The 16,277-nt window shown below is 38.3% G+C and overlaps 1 protein-coding gene across 2 annotated transcripts; it reads right to left on the reverse strand.

Moving 5' to 3' along the window:
- Nucleotides 1-7,481: 7,481 nt before the first annotated feature.
- Nucleotides 7,482-15,538, reverse strand: LOC122661284 (calcium-dependent protein kinase 18-like). Of its 2 annotated transcripts, XM_043856641.1 has the most exons (13): nucleotides 15,150-15,538; nucleotides 14,916-15,113; nucleotides 12,730-12,860; nucleotides 12,484-12,525; nucleotides 11,784-11,895; nucleotides 11,600-11,678; nucleotides 11,311-11,480; nucleotides 10,146-10,272; nucleotides 9,812-9,927; nucleotides 9,587-9,694; nucleotides 9,341-9,403; nucleotides 8,694-8,867; nucleotides 7,482-8,060 (listed from the first exon to the last, which is right to left on the reverse strand). In XM_043856641.1, exons 1-13 carry the CDS (start codon nucleotides 15,276-15,278, stop codon nucleotides 7,914-7,916), a joined length of 1,596 nt encoding a protein of 531 aa, XP_043712576.1. In that variant the 5' UTR covers nucleotides 15,279-15,538; the 3' UTR covers nucleotides 7,482-7,913. The 2 variants fall into 2 exon arrangements, with proteins under 2 accessions (XP_043712576.1, XP_043712574.1); XM_043856639.1 differs by having other exon boundaries at nucleotides 14,916-15,538.
- Between the last annotated feature and the right edge of the window lie 739 nt (nucleotides 15,539-16,277).

Below are 16,277 nucleotides of genomic sequence, written 5' to 3' on the forward strand. Positions count from 1 at the left end.
TTAAAATGAAATAAAGTGGTACAGAGCGGCTACATAAATCTATAGGAAGGCCGTTCTAGCGCTTCCTAGTTAACAGCATGTTGAATAAAAGGTAGGGGGGGGGGTAGTCCAACAAGTGCTGATCTTCCTTTTCGACGCATAATTTGCAAGGGCATCAGCTGCAGAATTAGCCTCTCGATAGCAATGTGTGAAACTAGGAAATCAAATTATTTTATTTTTTATTCATTTTGCTTAGAGTATATTAAATTGTCATGTATTTCCATCTTGGTCGGCCTACCCTGACAAGAGAAGATGCATATTTAGGGGCCTAGGAGAAGGCCAATGTGGATCTCGGGCATGGTCTGAGTCTCACCAATTGACGAACAAGAGATGTTGCACAGTGGTGTGGTTTCATGGTGAAGGATGGCACGGTACCGAATAAAAAATTTTCCAATCCGATACAAGGAATCGATGCCCTCATAGTATAGGGTAATCGAAACAAATAATATAATACAAGTTAAAAGTTACTTATTTAGTGTCGCAAGTGAAGCATTTCCAACAATTCACCACACTCGAATACCGAATTTTGCAAATGTAGGAATTAATCTCCACTCAATGCTTTGATGGAGAATAGAAATCACCAACTCTTGGAGAAAATAGAGAGTGTTATTATTTGCATTTTGCTCGCCTTAAGGCTATTAGATTTGTTAGTGAAAAGTGGCATGATCCTATTCAGCAGTACACCAAGGTAGCTTACAATGAGTCATACTCAATTGGTTAATTAAATTAATTGTATTTTAATTTTGATATTAAATTAATTGCACAATTTAATTAGTTTTCGTTAAAATAAATTAATTACACAAAAGCAAAGGTTAACGTCAAGTTGGAGTTATGAAGATCAACTTTGGAATCAAAAGGTTTCAAAATAAATAAAATGAAAAATAGAGTATTTGGTGTGTAACTTAGTTGCACTAGGATGGATAATGATAGTGTAAATATTGATGATGGAGATTCTATGAAGTGATTATTTAGGTATATAAGTTCAATCATAATAAAGAAGGTGACATAGAGGATGATGTTTCATAAAGAATTGAAATAGAATGGATGATGTGGAGAAGAATATCCGAAGTATTGTGTAACCGACGTATTCCTTTAAAACTTTTAAAAACAAATTGTAGGACTTCATACGACTGACTATGATGTATGGTGAGAAATGTTGAGCAGTTAAAAAACACCATGTAGATAAACTCAGTGTAGATGAGATAATGATGTTGAGATAGATGTGTGACAAAATAGGTAAGGATAAATTTAAAAATGATTAAATTAGAGCTAATTGGGAGTAACTTCATGATAAGCTACGAGAAAGTCGTTTGAGGTGACATGACCTTGTTCAACGAAGGCCTTTAGATGGTCCAATAGAGAAGTGATTTGATTCATATTGAATGAGCTAAAAGAGCCAAGGGCAGACCTAAATTAATTCTAAAAGAAATGTTGAGAAAAAACATGCATAGATTAGGCCTTGTAGTGTGGCTAGCAATTGGATCTGATCACTGCCCCATTATGGTTGATACTGATGGTGCTTTTGTTAGAGGTTGACGACCATTTCATTTCGAAGCCATGTAGCTCTGCCACCAAGATTGTAAAAATGCAACTTCGAAAGGATGGGCAGCTCGTCCACATTGTTCAGCAGCCCACATTCTTCACCAAAAGCTCCTACATTGTAAATCCACTTTTCAGAAGTGGAATTCTAATGTTTTTGTTAAAGTGTAGGTGAGCCTTTGGAAATTAAAGCAAAAATTGGAGGACATTCAAGGTCTTCCTCAATCAGAGTTTAATCAACATCAGGAGTTTGATCTTTTAAATCAATTGGATGAAGAATTACTACGTGACGAGGACCTATGGAGACAAAAGTCTCGCATCAGTTGGCTTCAAAGTGGGGACCAAGATACTGGCTTTTTTCATGTTTCAACGATTCAATGGCGTCATAATAATCGCATCATTTAGTTGAAGCTACCTTCAGGTACCTGGTCTTCATCAGAGGGCGATATCAGTAATGCATTCCAGGAGCATTTTCAAAATATTTATTCATCTGAACCGTTTGATATGGAAGCATTATCTTAGACTATTGCAATGGTCAATCATGTTGTGCCTTCAGATCTAAATAATATTTTATGCCGTGTTCCCACTGTTGATGAGGTGCATCAGACGCTGTTCTCTATGGGGTCTTTAAAATCACCTGGACCAGATGGTTTTCCTCCAGTGTTCTTTCAGAATTTTTGGGAGTTTACAAAGTTTGACCTACGTCACTTTATCACAAAGTTTTTTGTTTCAAGTTCAATGGCAAAGGAGATGAATAGGACATATATTTGTTTGAAACAGTGGACCAATTTCGCCCAATAAGTCTGTGCGGTGTATGCTTTAAGGTCATTACTAAGATTATTGCATACAGGTTAAAAGGTGCTCTTGATGATATAATTTTTCCAACTCAGTCGGCCTTCATACCAAATCGGGCGATTTCTAATAATATTCTTATGGCTCATGAGGCTTTCAACTATATTCAGAAGAAAAAAGAAAGGCAAGGCAAAATTCATGGCGCTAAAGTTGAACATGCAAAAGGCATATGACAGGCTCGAGTGGACTTTTATCCAGAGTATGCTTCTCAAACTCGATTTTTGTAACCGTTTTGTTGATATTGTTATAGAATGCCTCAAATCTATCTCATATATTATGCTTATAAATGGTGTTGAAAAAGGACACAGTACCCCTACTCGTGGTATTCACCAAGGTGATCCTCTATTAGTTGTACTATTTATCCTTGCTCACAGGCATTATCATCTATTATTAAAAATGCTGAAGACAGGAAAATTACATGGAATTCGGATACGCAATAGGACAATTCCGTTAACACATCTCTTGTTTGCGGATGATTGTCTTTGTTTTCACATGTCAAACTAAATGAAATTACTACTTTGAAAGGATGTCTAGATTTGTATTGTAGAGCTACTAGTCAAGCCATCAATTTTAGTAAATCCAGTCTCACTTTTAGTCCAAACACTGAAGCTCGTTTCAAGCGATGGTTTTCACGAGTACTTAAAGTACCATATGGAGACGGACCTTCCAAATACTTGGGGCTGCCTACGGAGTTTAGGGTTTCTAAGAAGGCTTTATTCAATGATATTAAAGATCGTACCCTCAAATGTCTCCAAGGGTGGAAGAAAAATCTCTTATCGCATGCAGGAAAGGAGGTAATGTTGAAATCGGACTTTTTCAATGTCAAATTTTGCATGCTCACATTTTAAAATGCCAACATCATATCATGATGATATAAGGAAGGCAACAACAAATTTTTATTGAGGGGATGATACAAAATCAGTGCATAATCACGCCCTTCTTGCAAAGTTGGCCTGACGGATTTGGTCCTCCCCAGACTCCCCATGGGCACGATTTTTCAAAGCTATTTATTTTCCTCGAACTAATTTTCTAAATGCATAATTTGGAAATCATCTTTCATGGGTGTGGAGAAGTATTATGGAAGACCGATCTGTTTTGCTTGCAGATCTTGTTTGGCAAGTAAGAAATGGGGAAAACATTAAAATTTGGGAAGACAATTGGATCCTTCGGTAAAAGGCTTTCGTCCCACCAATCCAAAACCAATTGGGTGCACTCTTGAACGTGTAGTGGATCTCATTGATCATTCATGTAGATGGAATCCAATTGAAGATTTGTTAGGCACTATCTTTCATCCTTGTGACAAAGCGATGATTATGCAAATCCAATTGAGCTTGTATCACTTGGACGATAAGCTCGTATGGAGCGGATAAAAAAATGGTGTTTTCACGATTGAATCGGCATACCAATTTTTTTAAACCAACAACATAATTTGGAAGTTCAACAACCATCTTCTTCTTAAACAAAACCTTGGGATATTGTCCCAAAAGTGTTTTGGAAAAGGATCTGGGGGTACCGAACTCTTCCAAAGATACGATTTTTCATGTGGCATGTTTGTGCACAAGGAGTTGCTTCAGGAGAAGGACTTCATCATCGAAGTATTCCCATTGATCCATCCTGTTGGCGTTATGGTGCGGTGATGGAATCAACAGATCATATCCTTTTAGATTGCCCTTTTGCTAGGGCAATGTGGTTTGGTTCAAGGCTCACCTATGTAGTTCCATCCTCATTGAATCCAAAGATTTATGTATTGTTGCAGGAATGAGACTCAAGCTTCAAAACCTCCAAATCGGTGGGAAGAGACTCATTATCTTTTGGCTTTCTTCATTTGTCGGTATATTTGGAAGGCGAGAAAAGATATGATTTTCAACGCCAAAAGTTGGACACTGGTTGAGGTTTTCGGTCAAGCTAAGAAGGCATTCCATGAATTCAAAAATGCTAACACTCCCACGACGTCTTCACCTCCTATTTCAGGACCAGCTACAACTTCTCCTTGTGACATTTGTAAGTACTGCGGTCCTCGGGACGAGGGTTCCTCAACCTTATGGCGACAAGGATTGGTTTCGATGAGTAACGACATATCGTTCCGACATATCATCATAGGGATTAGGATCATACTTCATAAAGAAATGGAGTCACCACCTAGGATTAGGGCCTAGGACTCAATAGGTGTAGCCCCATCCGGGATCAACGGAAATGGCTACGTGATTTCATATGGTCTGATCAGAAATTCAGGATAAGTAGTCAAGTTACGAGAGTGGGAAGGTATTAGGCACCCACCTCGTCCGGATAAACCAGTCTTTCTACTAAATGCTTGTTTTCGAATATTCTCCCTTAATAATACATCATATATCAACATGCAAAGCTAGATTTTGATGTACTAAACATGACAAAGAAAGAAAAAAATAATTTACTATGTACACTAAAGCAAGTTACTTTAATGGTCTACATTATGCCAAAAATAATAAGAAGGAAAGAGACAGATACCTGTCAAGAAATACAAGAAATAAATGAAAATGTACCAAATACGAAATATGCGATGTCCCACGGTTCAGGTGGAGACGGACGATCGACTTGCCTCTCTCTTGTCGGACAGAGTAAGGACTATATGAGATGAGTTTCGTTACTCAGAGTTCGGACAGAGCAACGGCTGTATAAGGGATTCTCGTTATCTGTATAAAGACAGAATAACGACTATAAAATGAGGCTTTTGTTATCTATATGCAAACGGAATAACCTCTTGACTAGGAGGTGAACGCTCTTCACTCAAGCGAGTAATCAATGGATCTACCTACAACTCAGAATATTGCTCAAAACTCACTTACAAAGGCTTAAAAGAGGGCAAAAATCGGACTGGGAGGGTTTCCCTAGGCTTGGAATCCATGAAATGAGGGGAGGGGGACTCTCCTATTTATAGGGGGTACCCCTCTTCTCACGGTGCCGGATAGGCACTCCACGGCGCAGTGGATGATGTCAACAGGCTAACGTCGCAGCCCCCCACAGCGGCGTGGTTTTTGGCCACGCTGTCGGGCGTCGTGGTTGGGAAAGGTGAGCAGTACCTCCTTCAACATTTGGTAAAAGGGTCTTATAAGTCATTTTAGGGATGTTCGGGTGATTTGGCTTAGATGTAGGGATAAGAGTTCTTCTTGAAGAGATACCGATGTCTGTCCGTGTCCTGTTGTCATCATCGCCGGGGGGGGGGGATTGACAAAATTCAATATCTACAACATTCTAACCTGGCAACCTCCGTCATTTGGCAAATTCAAAATCAATACTGATGCATCCCTTCCTAAGGGTGAAAGTAGCGGTGGTATTGGTTTTATCATTTGGGACCATCATGCTGCTCAAATGGTAGCGGTCTCAGAGAAATTAGTTTTTAATTCAGCTATAGTGGGAGAAGCACTTGCAGTAAGATATGTGCTTAAAGCAACAGTGGAAGAAGGGTATTTGCAAATTCAAGTGGAGTCGTATTATGCATAACTGATAAACTGTATTATCAATCAAGAGCACGCTTGTGTCCTTGAAATTGGTCCACTTCTCAAAGACATTAAGCATTTATCCACCTTTTCTGGTTGCTCTTTTTCTTTTACCCCAAGGGGAGCAAATTGTGTAGCTCATTCTCTTGTCAGGAAGGACCTGTCATTAGTGCGTGTGACAGTTTGACCAAATTCCATTCCCTGGCTTCATGAATTGTGTGTAAATAAAGCCATGGCTATTACACACTCCATCAATAGATTTTCTCATTACCCAAAAAAAAAGAAAAAAGATTAAGCCTTGTATCAAGTATAATCTCGAGTAGAGTTGATTAGAGGGTAAGAATCCTTGTAGCCAAGCTAAGATTTATTTCTTTGAAAAAAATATCGGGATACCCAAATAAATTGCCCCATCATTAATTATATTATCCATCAAGCTACAATGCATTATGTTTTTAATTTCAAAAGAAGCATGTTTACTAAAAAGAAACATGTTTACTAAACACAACACCAGGTTTATCAAAAAAAACTAAACACAACACCACTTTTTTTTTTTAAATTGATTTGCAGCCCAGAGCATATGAACGAATTTGGTAATTAAAATGTCCATGTGAATTATTTATTATCTTATTGAAATTAAGATATTTGGTTAAAAGTAAAATAAATTCATTCCCCTTCTTCCCATGTTACTTTCAGCCAGACGAAAAAAAGGGTGGGTATAACATGATTATTTGATCACAATGAAACAGGAACCATGAACGGTTAACTCTCGCCGGAAAGAAACTCCATAAACCACAACATGAAACATAAAACCTTGCTGGAATCCCCATGAAATCTTCATGCTGGGAAAAGGCAAAGTCAACCTTAAAGCCTTAGTCTGTGAAACCCTAACCATTAATCCTTAATCCATCAAACTCTAAACCATTAAACCTTTCCATGAATGGAAACTTAAAACAGTGAAAAAGCCATCGGAAAGAGGAAGATCTGACTAATCATCTCTCCACATCCGATAGATTACGATTTGTAATCATTGTCGATGACACTGTCATTGATGTTTCTGTAACTGTCTGAAGCCGTTGATTGATGAGATGAACGAGAGAGGAGTGTCTGATATGAGAGGAGTTGCAGAGGTTATTCCTGAGATGGGCATTGGTGATAGAGGAGAAGATCTACCAGAATCATATGTCCATGTCCATGCTGCAAAAAAGATGTCATTTATTGTCCCCATCGATGATACCGTTGCCATCAACATCGCTGTCACCGTTCTATGTAGTTGACTAATGAGATAAGCAACAAGGAGAGAAGAGAGTTTGTGACATGAGGACTTGCAGAGGTTCATCACAAGAAGGGAAATGTGCAAATAGAGGAGAAAGGGATAGATGGAATTATGGTTCTATCCCTTATGAAAGTTTATAGTACGGGGTGCACGCGTGGATAGCAACAAAGTAAGGTCACAATCTGGTTGGCAGTTGATACCCCTGCAAAATGTCATTAAGAATTTCCCTAAAAAGAAATATCATGTTTCACCTATATTAAGCAAACTTGACACTGAAAGACCATGTCAACTGCATTATCAAAATGGAAAAAGGAAAAAAATCCTGTTATTCAAGTATGTGATAAAAGAATTCTAGGACACCAATTTTGCATTAGTAATTTCTACTCTCACACATTACAATTGTAGGGGAACAACTTATGAGCCCTATTATGATTAAGGATGTACAGTTTCATAAGGGAACAAAGTTCACCAAAGCCATCTTCGTGTGAAGTCCCACCAACTATTGATCAAACAAGCTTTCTCCTCGTGTGATCCATCTTCACAATCCAATGTGGATCATCAATACAAGCTCACTTTTCCACAGGCCTTCAGGTTAGCGATGGAGCCAGAAGCAGTTAGGGCTGTCTAGGATTACAATCTTCTAGTACATAGATCACAAGAGGTGTATCACACCACCTCTAACATGCCCTTGTCACCTCTCTCTCCTGCTGTCACTCTTTAAAACTATAACCTGTGACTTATATCTTCCGAGAATTTGGTGCATTGCGTGAACTGATGCTAGCAGTTCTTAAAAGTCGACGGAACTCTGGCAAGCTTATCTTCCCATCTTTGTCGATGTCAGCCTCCTCAAGAAGTACGTCAATAGAGCCCTTGAGTCCAGTGTGCTAAAACAGTGGACCGACTTTAGTAACCAAAGCATTGATTTCTTTTTTTAGCATAAAGGACATGTAGATAGTTCAAATACATATGCAAGTTGAGTCACAATAATAATTTGGGTCAAAGGCTGAAATGCATTAAATCTTACACCCGCTGTAACATTGTGGTATAATAGGTTTTCTCTGAATAAACTTCACATCTGGGTATTTTTATCCTACCAAATAGACAAGTTTGGTGCTTTGTATATTTATTTCACTAAACTACTGTGGATGTCAGACAAAACTGTTGAAATAGTACTGGCAGGAAAAACAAAGTATTTATTAAAAGGAAGATCCTATCTTTCAGACCAACTCTTTGGGTTGAGGTGAAGTAGGGCTAACTTCTGAGAGACTTGGTTATTTACAAGAAAACAAGAAGGGGCTTATTCTTTCAGGGAAAAGGGGGTGGGGGAAAGAAGAAGATGCTGTGGGTAGAAATTCTTTTGAGGTTTTGAGTTCGTGGATTCTGTAATCTTTAACAAATCAAATAAAATAAAACAGAAAGTTAAAAAAAAAATAAGGGAGAAAGGACTGTCCGGGAGCATGGCTCCTGCACCCAGACACATTATGGGGCGAAACAGAGAGAGAAGTTTTAGAACTCACCATCCTCAGTTCCTCTGGTGTGATAAATCCATTCCTGTCAATGTCGAATTTCTCAAAAGCAGCCTGAGATCGCTGTTGCCACTTCTCAGAATCATGTTCCTCCAATTGATGCACATGAAGGGTGGCTGCAACAAATTCTGAGAAATCTACAAGCCCATCTGTGTTGCTGTCTATCTGCCTCACAGAAACAGGCACCAACAGTGATTGTTTCAAAAGCTTGGAGTTAAGAGAAAGTTTTAACAAGTTACACAAGTGAAAATACAAGTTACAGGGTCAAAAAATGTGAACGGTTGCCAGGTCTACAAGGCAAAGAATGCAAAACAAAGACTGACAAGATGGGTCATCACGGTGTTCGATTTGTAACAAAATCCTAATTGATTAAGTACTTCATCTTCCAGAACAAGATGCAGTTCAAAGATGCAAGTAGAAAGCAGTGCAAGAAATGGTTCTGATCATTGGTCCATAAAAGCCACAATCTTTTTACAAACATCGCAATGCAAAGTCACTCCAGTTTGTTACTAAAAAAAGAACTAGAGGGAATTCAGAATATTATAACAGAAACCAATTTGAGGAACTTGAAGACATGGAATCACACGGAAGACGAAATATATACACTACTGAGATTAAATTCAAGGGAACAAGCATACCGCTTGAAGGATCTCTAGAACACGTGGCTCCTTCATTCTCCATGGAAGATCTTTTGCAAGGGCCTGCTCAGAGACCAGCCACAATTTGAGAAAAAATTGCAAGGGACTAAATTCAAACACATAATCAGAGAGAGAGAGAGAGAGGGGACATTCTTGTCAATACACTGATATGAATTCATAGAAAGGACTATGGCTATACACATAAAAGTTCTGTAAGTCCTCATTAAGAATTTCAGGAAAACAAACCTGTCTCATTTCTTCAAGACTAATAGCTCCATTTTTATCCACATCAATCGCATCAAACTGATCCCGGAGATCAGCCAGCTCCTCTTCATCAAGTGTGCTAGCCAATGCCTGCAAGATGCAGTAAATGTAGACCATAACCCATAATTGCTATTAAAAGTAGGTCGAAGTGAAAACTATTTTATACCTCTGACTGAAAGGACTACAACCAGAATAAGAAATGCTTACCCTAAGAGCAAACTGCTTCAATCGGCTATATTTCACAAACTGCCGCATGTTGGACAGCACAGATATGTCTACAGGGATCTCCGAGGCATCACCTCCTTCTCTAACCCATGGGTGTGCTGGAAAGATGGCACAGGGAGGATATAGGGTCAATTTTTAGATCAAACAAAATGAAAGAAATCTATTCATAAAGCAGTTCCAATGCGAAAACAGAACCTGGAAAAAACAGCCAGCAAATCCTATATGCTATAAAAATCATTAAAGATTTTACAACAAAATGCATATCAAAATATTTTAAAAGAATTTAATTTTTTATAGAGAGGAAACTAATACATACACAAGGCTTGAGCGGCAGTCAGTCTAGCACGAGGATCCTTCACCAATAATTTCTTAATAAAATCTTTAGCACTGTTGCTTATGCTTGGCCATGGCTTCCGACGAAAATCGGGCTTGTTCTTTAAGACCTATGAACATAAATGTTGAAACATGAAACTTCAGAGACTTGAAAATTACAAAAATGGAATGGCAAAAGATTGAAATTTTATCAGCACTGGAAGAACATAAAATCATGTTTAAAGTTCTATATCATCATCAATGAGAATAAATAAGAAACACAGAGTTCACTGATCAATGGAGTTCACAATAAGGACTCCAGCTACCGGCCAGTATGTTTGACCAGTTCCCCTTAGTCCCTTAGATTTGAATTACAGATATTATGGAGTACTAAAAATGGAAGAAAAAGTGTCGCAGGATTTCTGTGTCATCCACTTGTGGTGTCTTTAGGGTTGGATATTGTTTTGAGGTCATCGCATATGATAATATGTAGGGTCCAGCCAGAGTAGCTTATTAGAAAAGTCAGTCTTTAAGAAATATTTACTGATCTAGTATTTTGTATGCATTAGGTTTTCAGTAACCATGGTCATTAGGGGCATGATTTTGGTAGTGGGTTTAGTGTCTAAGCGCAACGTGGTTTCCAAAAGCTTTTGATATTGGTTGTAGTGTTGGACTATGCAGTAGAAGGTAATGACATAAAGAAGAAAACCTAGAAATCCTCCTTCACGACTGAAAACCTACAGAAAGAAAAGGAACAATTGAGCAGATTTCTGAAAATATTCGTCAATCATAAACATGTCTATACCTGCATATTGGCATAAGATACCAACTACAGGCTTGGACCATGTGCTTACATATGACTGCAACTAACTACTGCCCAAAGTTAGTATGGATGCAGCTTGGGTGATACAAACCCCAACAGATCCAATTTCTTTTAAGAAAAGAAACCAAGGATAAATAGAAATGGATGCATAAATAATGAACCCACCAACAAAAAGAAATTGGGGGGCTCAATAGTACACGATGGTAATCAAATAGTCAAGCATGATTAGAAAACCTTGTGGGAAAAAAGGTCATTAAGATATTAAGTTCAAGCAATTAACGTAAATGTTAAAAAAGCAAATACCAGAGAACATGCAGAGACAGATTTAATTTAGAAATTACCATACCTCCTTGAATATACCATCCTCAGTCTTATCCCAAAATGGGCGTCTTCCACAAAGCAAAATGTATGTAATGACACCAATACTCCAGACATCTGATTCAGGCCCTGACTTGCGCTTTAGTACTTCTGGCGCAACATAGTAAGCACTGCCAACAATATCTTGGAATTTCCTCCCTGCATTATATGAACAGAAATTTCAAACAGATAGCAAAAAGTCAAATTACTCGATAAAAATTACATTTTCTTATGATAATATCAGGAAAATATTGGGAGATCATATAACCTATACTGACCTGGTTTTATGAAGTCAGAGAGACCAAAATCTGTGGCCTTCAGGGGTGAATCTTCTTTGGTCGACTTGAAAAGAAAATTCTAAAAACCAGAAGAAATATAATGGAACAGAAGTTTTGTCAAGTTGCAAGGAACTACAAAGCAGAAATGTAAGATGTACTGTATGTTTATGCAGTCTGACTGTACCTCTGGTTTCATGTCACGGTGTACCAAACCGTGCAAATGACACTCAGCTGCAACTTTGAGCATCTGGCTTACAATAATTGCTGCATCTTTCTCAGTGTAACGGCTATCTTTTCTAAAGAAAGAGATTAATATACAACATTAGCAAGTCTATCATTAACTTCATTATCATCAAGGAGCTGCCACCAGAGCCCATGGGGACAAAACTAAATCATACTAAATAGATTAGAAATACAAATGGAGCTCTTGGCTCCTGCACGGCCCACCTAGGAAGGGCTTCTTGCGCAGCCCAAAATGGGGTTTACCAAGTGGCAAAGTAGAGCATTGAAAAATCCAGGAGTTGGGAGAATGCAAAGTAATGGTCGGAGTACCAGAACGCATGCATGGATATACACGGGGATTCATGCCAATACACATGGGTTATTTCATTAAATTAAACTGAAATATGAAACATGGCTAATCCAGACGATTTCCTCTATATCCAACAGCCAGAATTGCCACATCATCTGTCCATGTGGCACAATAAGAGAGGCCAGTGCAGGAAGCCCTTCCTATTTGGGCTGTACAAAAGCCTTTTGCCAAATGGAAATAGTTAACAGAAAGTAGCTTGAAGAAAATAAAAGAGCATAATGGAATTTTAAAAAAATCACCCAGAAAGGACAGAATCAAAACACCAATTAACAAAAAAAAAGTTGAGTCATACTTTGCCAATATTCTGTCCAGTAATTCACCACCCTCGCATAACCTAACAAAAGATGTATGAAGAAACCATCATTTCAAACTGGTAAAATAATAATTCTTACAATTGATGCAAAATTAATACAAGCTTAGCATGAGGGACAAACCCAAGAAGAAAACTTAAAGACAAAGAGCAACAACAACATTAAAAAACAACCGATAGGGTAAAAATAAAAGAATTTCAAAGTCAGGTACAAGAGAAAGAGCATACTCCATAACTATGTAGACATAAGATTCATCCTCAAATGCATTATAAAATTGAACAACATTCTCATGGCCTGTGAGGGCTTGTAATATCTTGACCTCTCGCTTAACATCCTCGACAGCAATAGGAAGGATCATCTGCCAACAAAGGTAAGAACTTCCCTCAGAAGTTTCCCAAAAATAAGTTACATTCTCCAATCGAGATCAAGAATTAGAGATTGAATACAAACTTCAGTGGCTACTAGCACCACTGAGAAAACAATACTTAGTCATCACAGTTACCACCCTCAATAATTAGATGACAGATAACAGAGTATTATCCCCCTGGTGGGAATTGGAATGCATTGTTGTCTTTTTCTTCAGATTCTAAAATGAAAAAAATTAGCAGAAAAACTCACGACACATTGTCAACATGTAGTTAGTTGGAAGCTAACAATATTACCATATGAGTCTCCAGTTATGAAAAGCCAAACTACAGAACCATAACGAATTTCTCCAGGGATGGTCCAATAGGAGAAGTAGATTTGAAGATAAGGCTTTACACTGCTAAAAGAGCTACAAACTTGTAGCAGGCTTCAATTCTCAAAAGTAACTATGGGAGAGGAGACCATTTCATGGCATCTCTTATATACAGTTTTTTCATAGTTTTTAAAACAAAGAATGATCCCATGGACTCTGTTTCCAAAAGACAATTTTATGGTTGAGTTTTACAGTAGAGTTTGGCTTCTAAAGTCAGCATATGAAGACAACTTAATTTAGCAGGGTTGCGGAGTGCAGACTAGAGTCTGATCCCTACATTTGACAACTGTATTCCAGGAACTTCTTCTCTGAAGTAATCACAGTCTTACATGTTAATTTCAGAAAATTCATCAGGAAAGCACACTATGTTCTACAACCGAGATGCATAAAAGTCCTAAGTTACAGAATTTCATCAGAGTTTCTTTATTTTCATCATAGTTAACAAGGCATCGCCTAGGCACCTTGTTTTTTCTCTCCAACACCTAGGGTCGTCAGATGCCGTGACACTTATGATTTTCATTGGAAAAAATTAAAGTTATAGCATCTCTACAAGAACTTGGAGTTTCTTGCCTCCCAACTCTGTCACCATATGGAAATTGATTCCCAACCTACAGCCCAGAGGTCACCAAATAAACATTAGGTCTGGCAGATCTTTGTGCATCTTTTCTCCATCGATCCCTCTCTTACATTTTGCTAGGATAGGCTTCTCATAGTAATAGGATGTTTGGAACCCTATGGCCATCATAAATTTCCTCTTTTTCGTAACTACACCAAGACTCTTATCATTTATCTCTCTTCAGTTATTCATGCAATCAACCCTGAAAAGTTACAGATATGTAGGAACAGAAACAGTTATAGTTACATAAGGTCCGAGTCCCATGAACAAAACGAAGAAAACTCCAACAGTTGGTTATTGTGGCAACAATTAGAATTGTTATTCTGTGTGACAATCCAACTCAATAACTGCTTAAAACGCAGATTCCATGAAATATCTGCTAGATCCCATGAACAAAACGAAGAAAACTCCAACAGTTGGTTATTGTGGCAACAATTAGATTTGATATTCTGTGTGACAATCCAACTCAATAACTGCTTAAAATGCAGATTCCATGAAATATCTGCTAGATCCCCCTCAAAAAAGCTTAAAGCTTTACTTTGACAGTGGTAATAAACTAAAATAATCTGCACAAGGTTTGGAAGCACGCTTCGTACAACTAAGAAACATGGTTCTCCGTTATCAGAAACTTTTAATTGATCCAAAATGTGCTGATTACCGAACACAATGTTCACGAATCATGAGAAAGAGGAAATATTGCCTAAGCAGAGGTATCGATGGGTCAAACTGAAGCAAAGAGTGAAGAAAACAAAAGTTCAGGGAAAATAAGGTAGGGAATCTGTCTATAATTCTAAATCTTAATAAAGGTAAAGTTTTCGAATGATTTTGGAATCAAAGCTCGTGAAAATAAATTATATTAAATCCATCAACCCGAACAAAACCTGAATCGTGGAAGCGAAAAAGCCAAATGTGATGAAAGAACAAAACATTCATGTGAATGCCACATGGTGGCGTAAAATAACCAAGAATTTCGCAGAAACAACACCAAGAACTACCATCACCCAATACCCAGAAGAAGAAGAAGAACCAAAATGGAAAAGACCCAATTCAGAAAATACCTTATTCTTCTCGATCCTCTTGACGGCGACACGCTCCCCATTAGACTTATCGGTGGCAACAAAAGTGTAACCAAACTGCCCATGACCCAACAATTTCCCGGTCGAATACTTCTTATCGAAATCCTTGGCGTATCCAAAATCCGTTCGCTTCCCACATGGAATAACCCCGTTAGGATGCCTCGAATGCCCTTTACCCTTCGGGTGTGGCTGCTGTGATCGATTCTTATGACTCTCTTGTGGCGCTGTTGAAGAGGGTTTGGTGCTCTCTTTCTGGTTGTTATTCTTTTTATTGTTGTTGTTGTCGCTGTTGTTATTAGAATTTGCGCCATTGACCTTCTTGGTCGTTGAAATACAGATGCCCATGATTTGCAGAATAGCCTCCCGTGTTTGCAGACGAGAGAACCATCAAATTGATATATAAAGAGTGCTGTTAATCATCAAGACAGATGAGATGGGATTATGGGAAGGGAAGGCTTAAAGCAAAGGGAAGGAAGAAGAGAAGAAAGAGGGGGTGGTCAAAGGAGGAGACTTTTTTGAAGCCACGACGGTGAGACAGGAGAGAGAAGAGGGAGAAGGGCGGTGATTGCTGGAGCTCCTCTCCCTGAGTTGAAATTTGGACGTGGACCGTGAAAGGGGAAAAAAACAGAAGAAAAAGAGATACAACCAAGGATTAACACAAATCGTTTTTGATTTGGTTTTATTGGTTTTCTTAATTCTCTGTTTTGTGACTTTTTCAAGAATTTGCATTATTTTTCTATAGAGACAATTTCCAAGTTAGTCTCTTTAAAATCATGATTTACCCCATTAATCTTGTTTATGATTTAATTGGTGGCCTTAATTTGTGAGATGTGAATTTGTGATCTAGTGATCTTTTGTAAGTTGGCAACTAGTGATTCTCAATTTCACAGTGGATTCCTCATTCCATTAGTAGTTTCTTGTTAGAATTTGCAAAGATGGGTTGGGTTAGTTACTTAGTTAGGCTCTTTATTATAACCAAAACAAAAAATTTAGGGGGAGAGTTTCACACAGGTGCCCGTGTAAGAAGGAATCTGCTCGTTATACCAATGAGGTCTAGAGAATGATATCATTCATATGAGCTAACATGGTCAAAATAAGAGAGATAGTATCAGTATGGAACCCACTATTTATTTTGTGAGAGTTGTATATCATAATCTACACAAGGGCAGTGCGTACTTTCTTTCCCCAAAAAAAATAGAAACAAATATGGGGCGTTGTTCTCTATGTTGTAGCATAGGCTGCACCCAAGCACATGGGGGTAGGCACAATGATCACCTTGCCCCCCTTGAGTGGCAGGCCCATGTGCCTCGGTGCAGCCTGCATTGCAGCACAGAGAACATTCTC

This window comes from Telopea speciosissima, chromosome 5 (genome assembly GCF_018873765.1).
Source record: "Telopea speciosissima isolate NSW1024214 ecotype Mountain lineage chromosome 5, Tspe_v1, whole genome shotgun sequence".
NCBI classification, from domain to species: Eukaryota; Viridiplantae; Streptophyta; class Magnoliopsida; order Proteales; family Proteaceae; genus Telopea; species Telopea speciosissima.

What these genes read in the sequence shown, in the direction of transcription:
- LOC122661284 (XM_043856639.1), bottom strand. Translation starts at nt 15,278, where the DNA reads ATGGGCATCTGTATTTCAACGACCAAGAAGGTCAATGGCGCAAATTCT. An exon ending in GTCTTGAAGAAATGAGACAG is followed by an intron (nt 9,404 to 9,586) that starts GTTTGTTTTCCT and finishes GTCTCTGAGCAG; the next exon opens with GCCCTTGCAAAAGATCTTCC. An exon ending in CACCAGAGGAACTGAGGATG is followed by an intron (nt 8,061 to 8,693) that starts GTGAGTTCTAAA and finishes CCACTGTTTTAG; the next exon opens with CACACTGGACTCAAGGGCTC.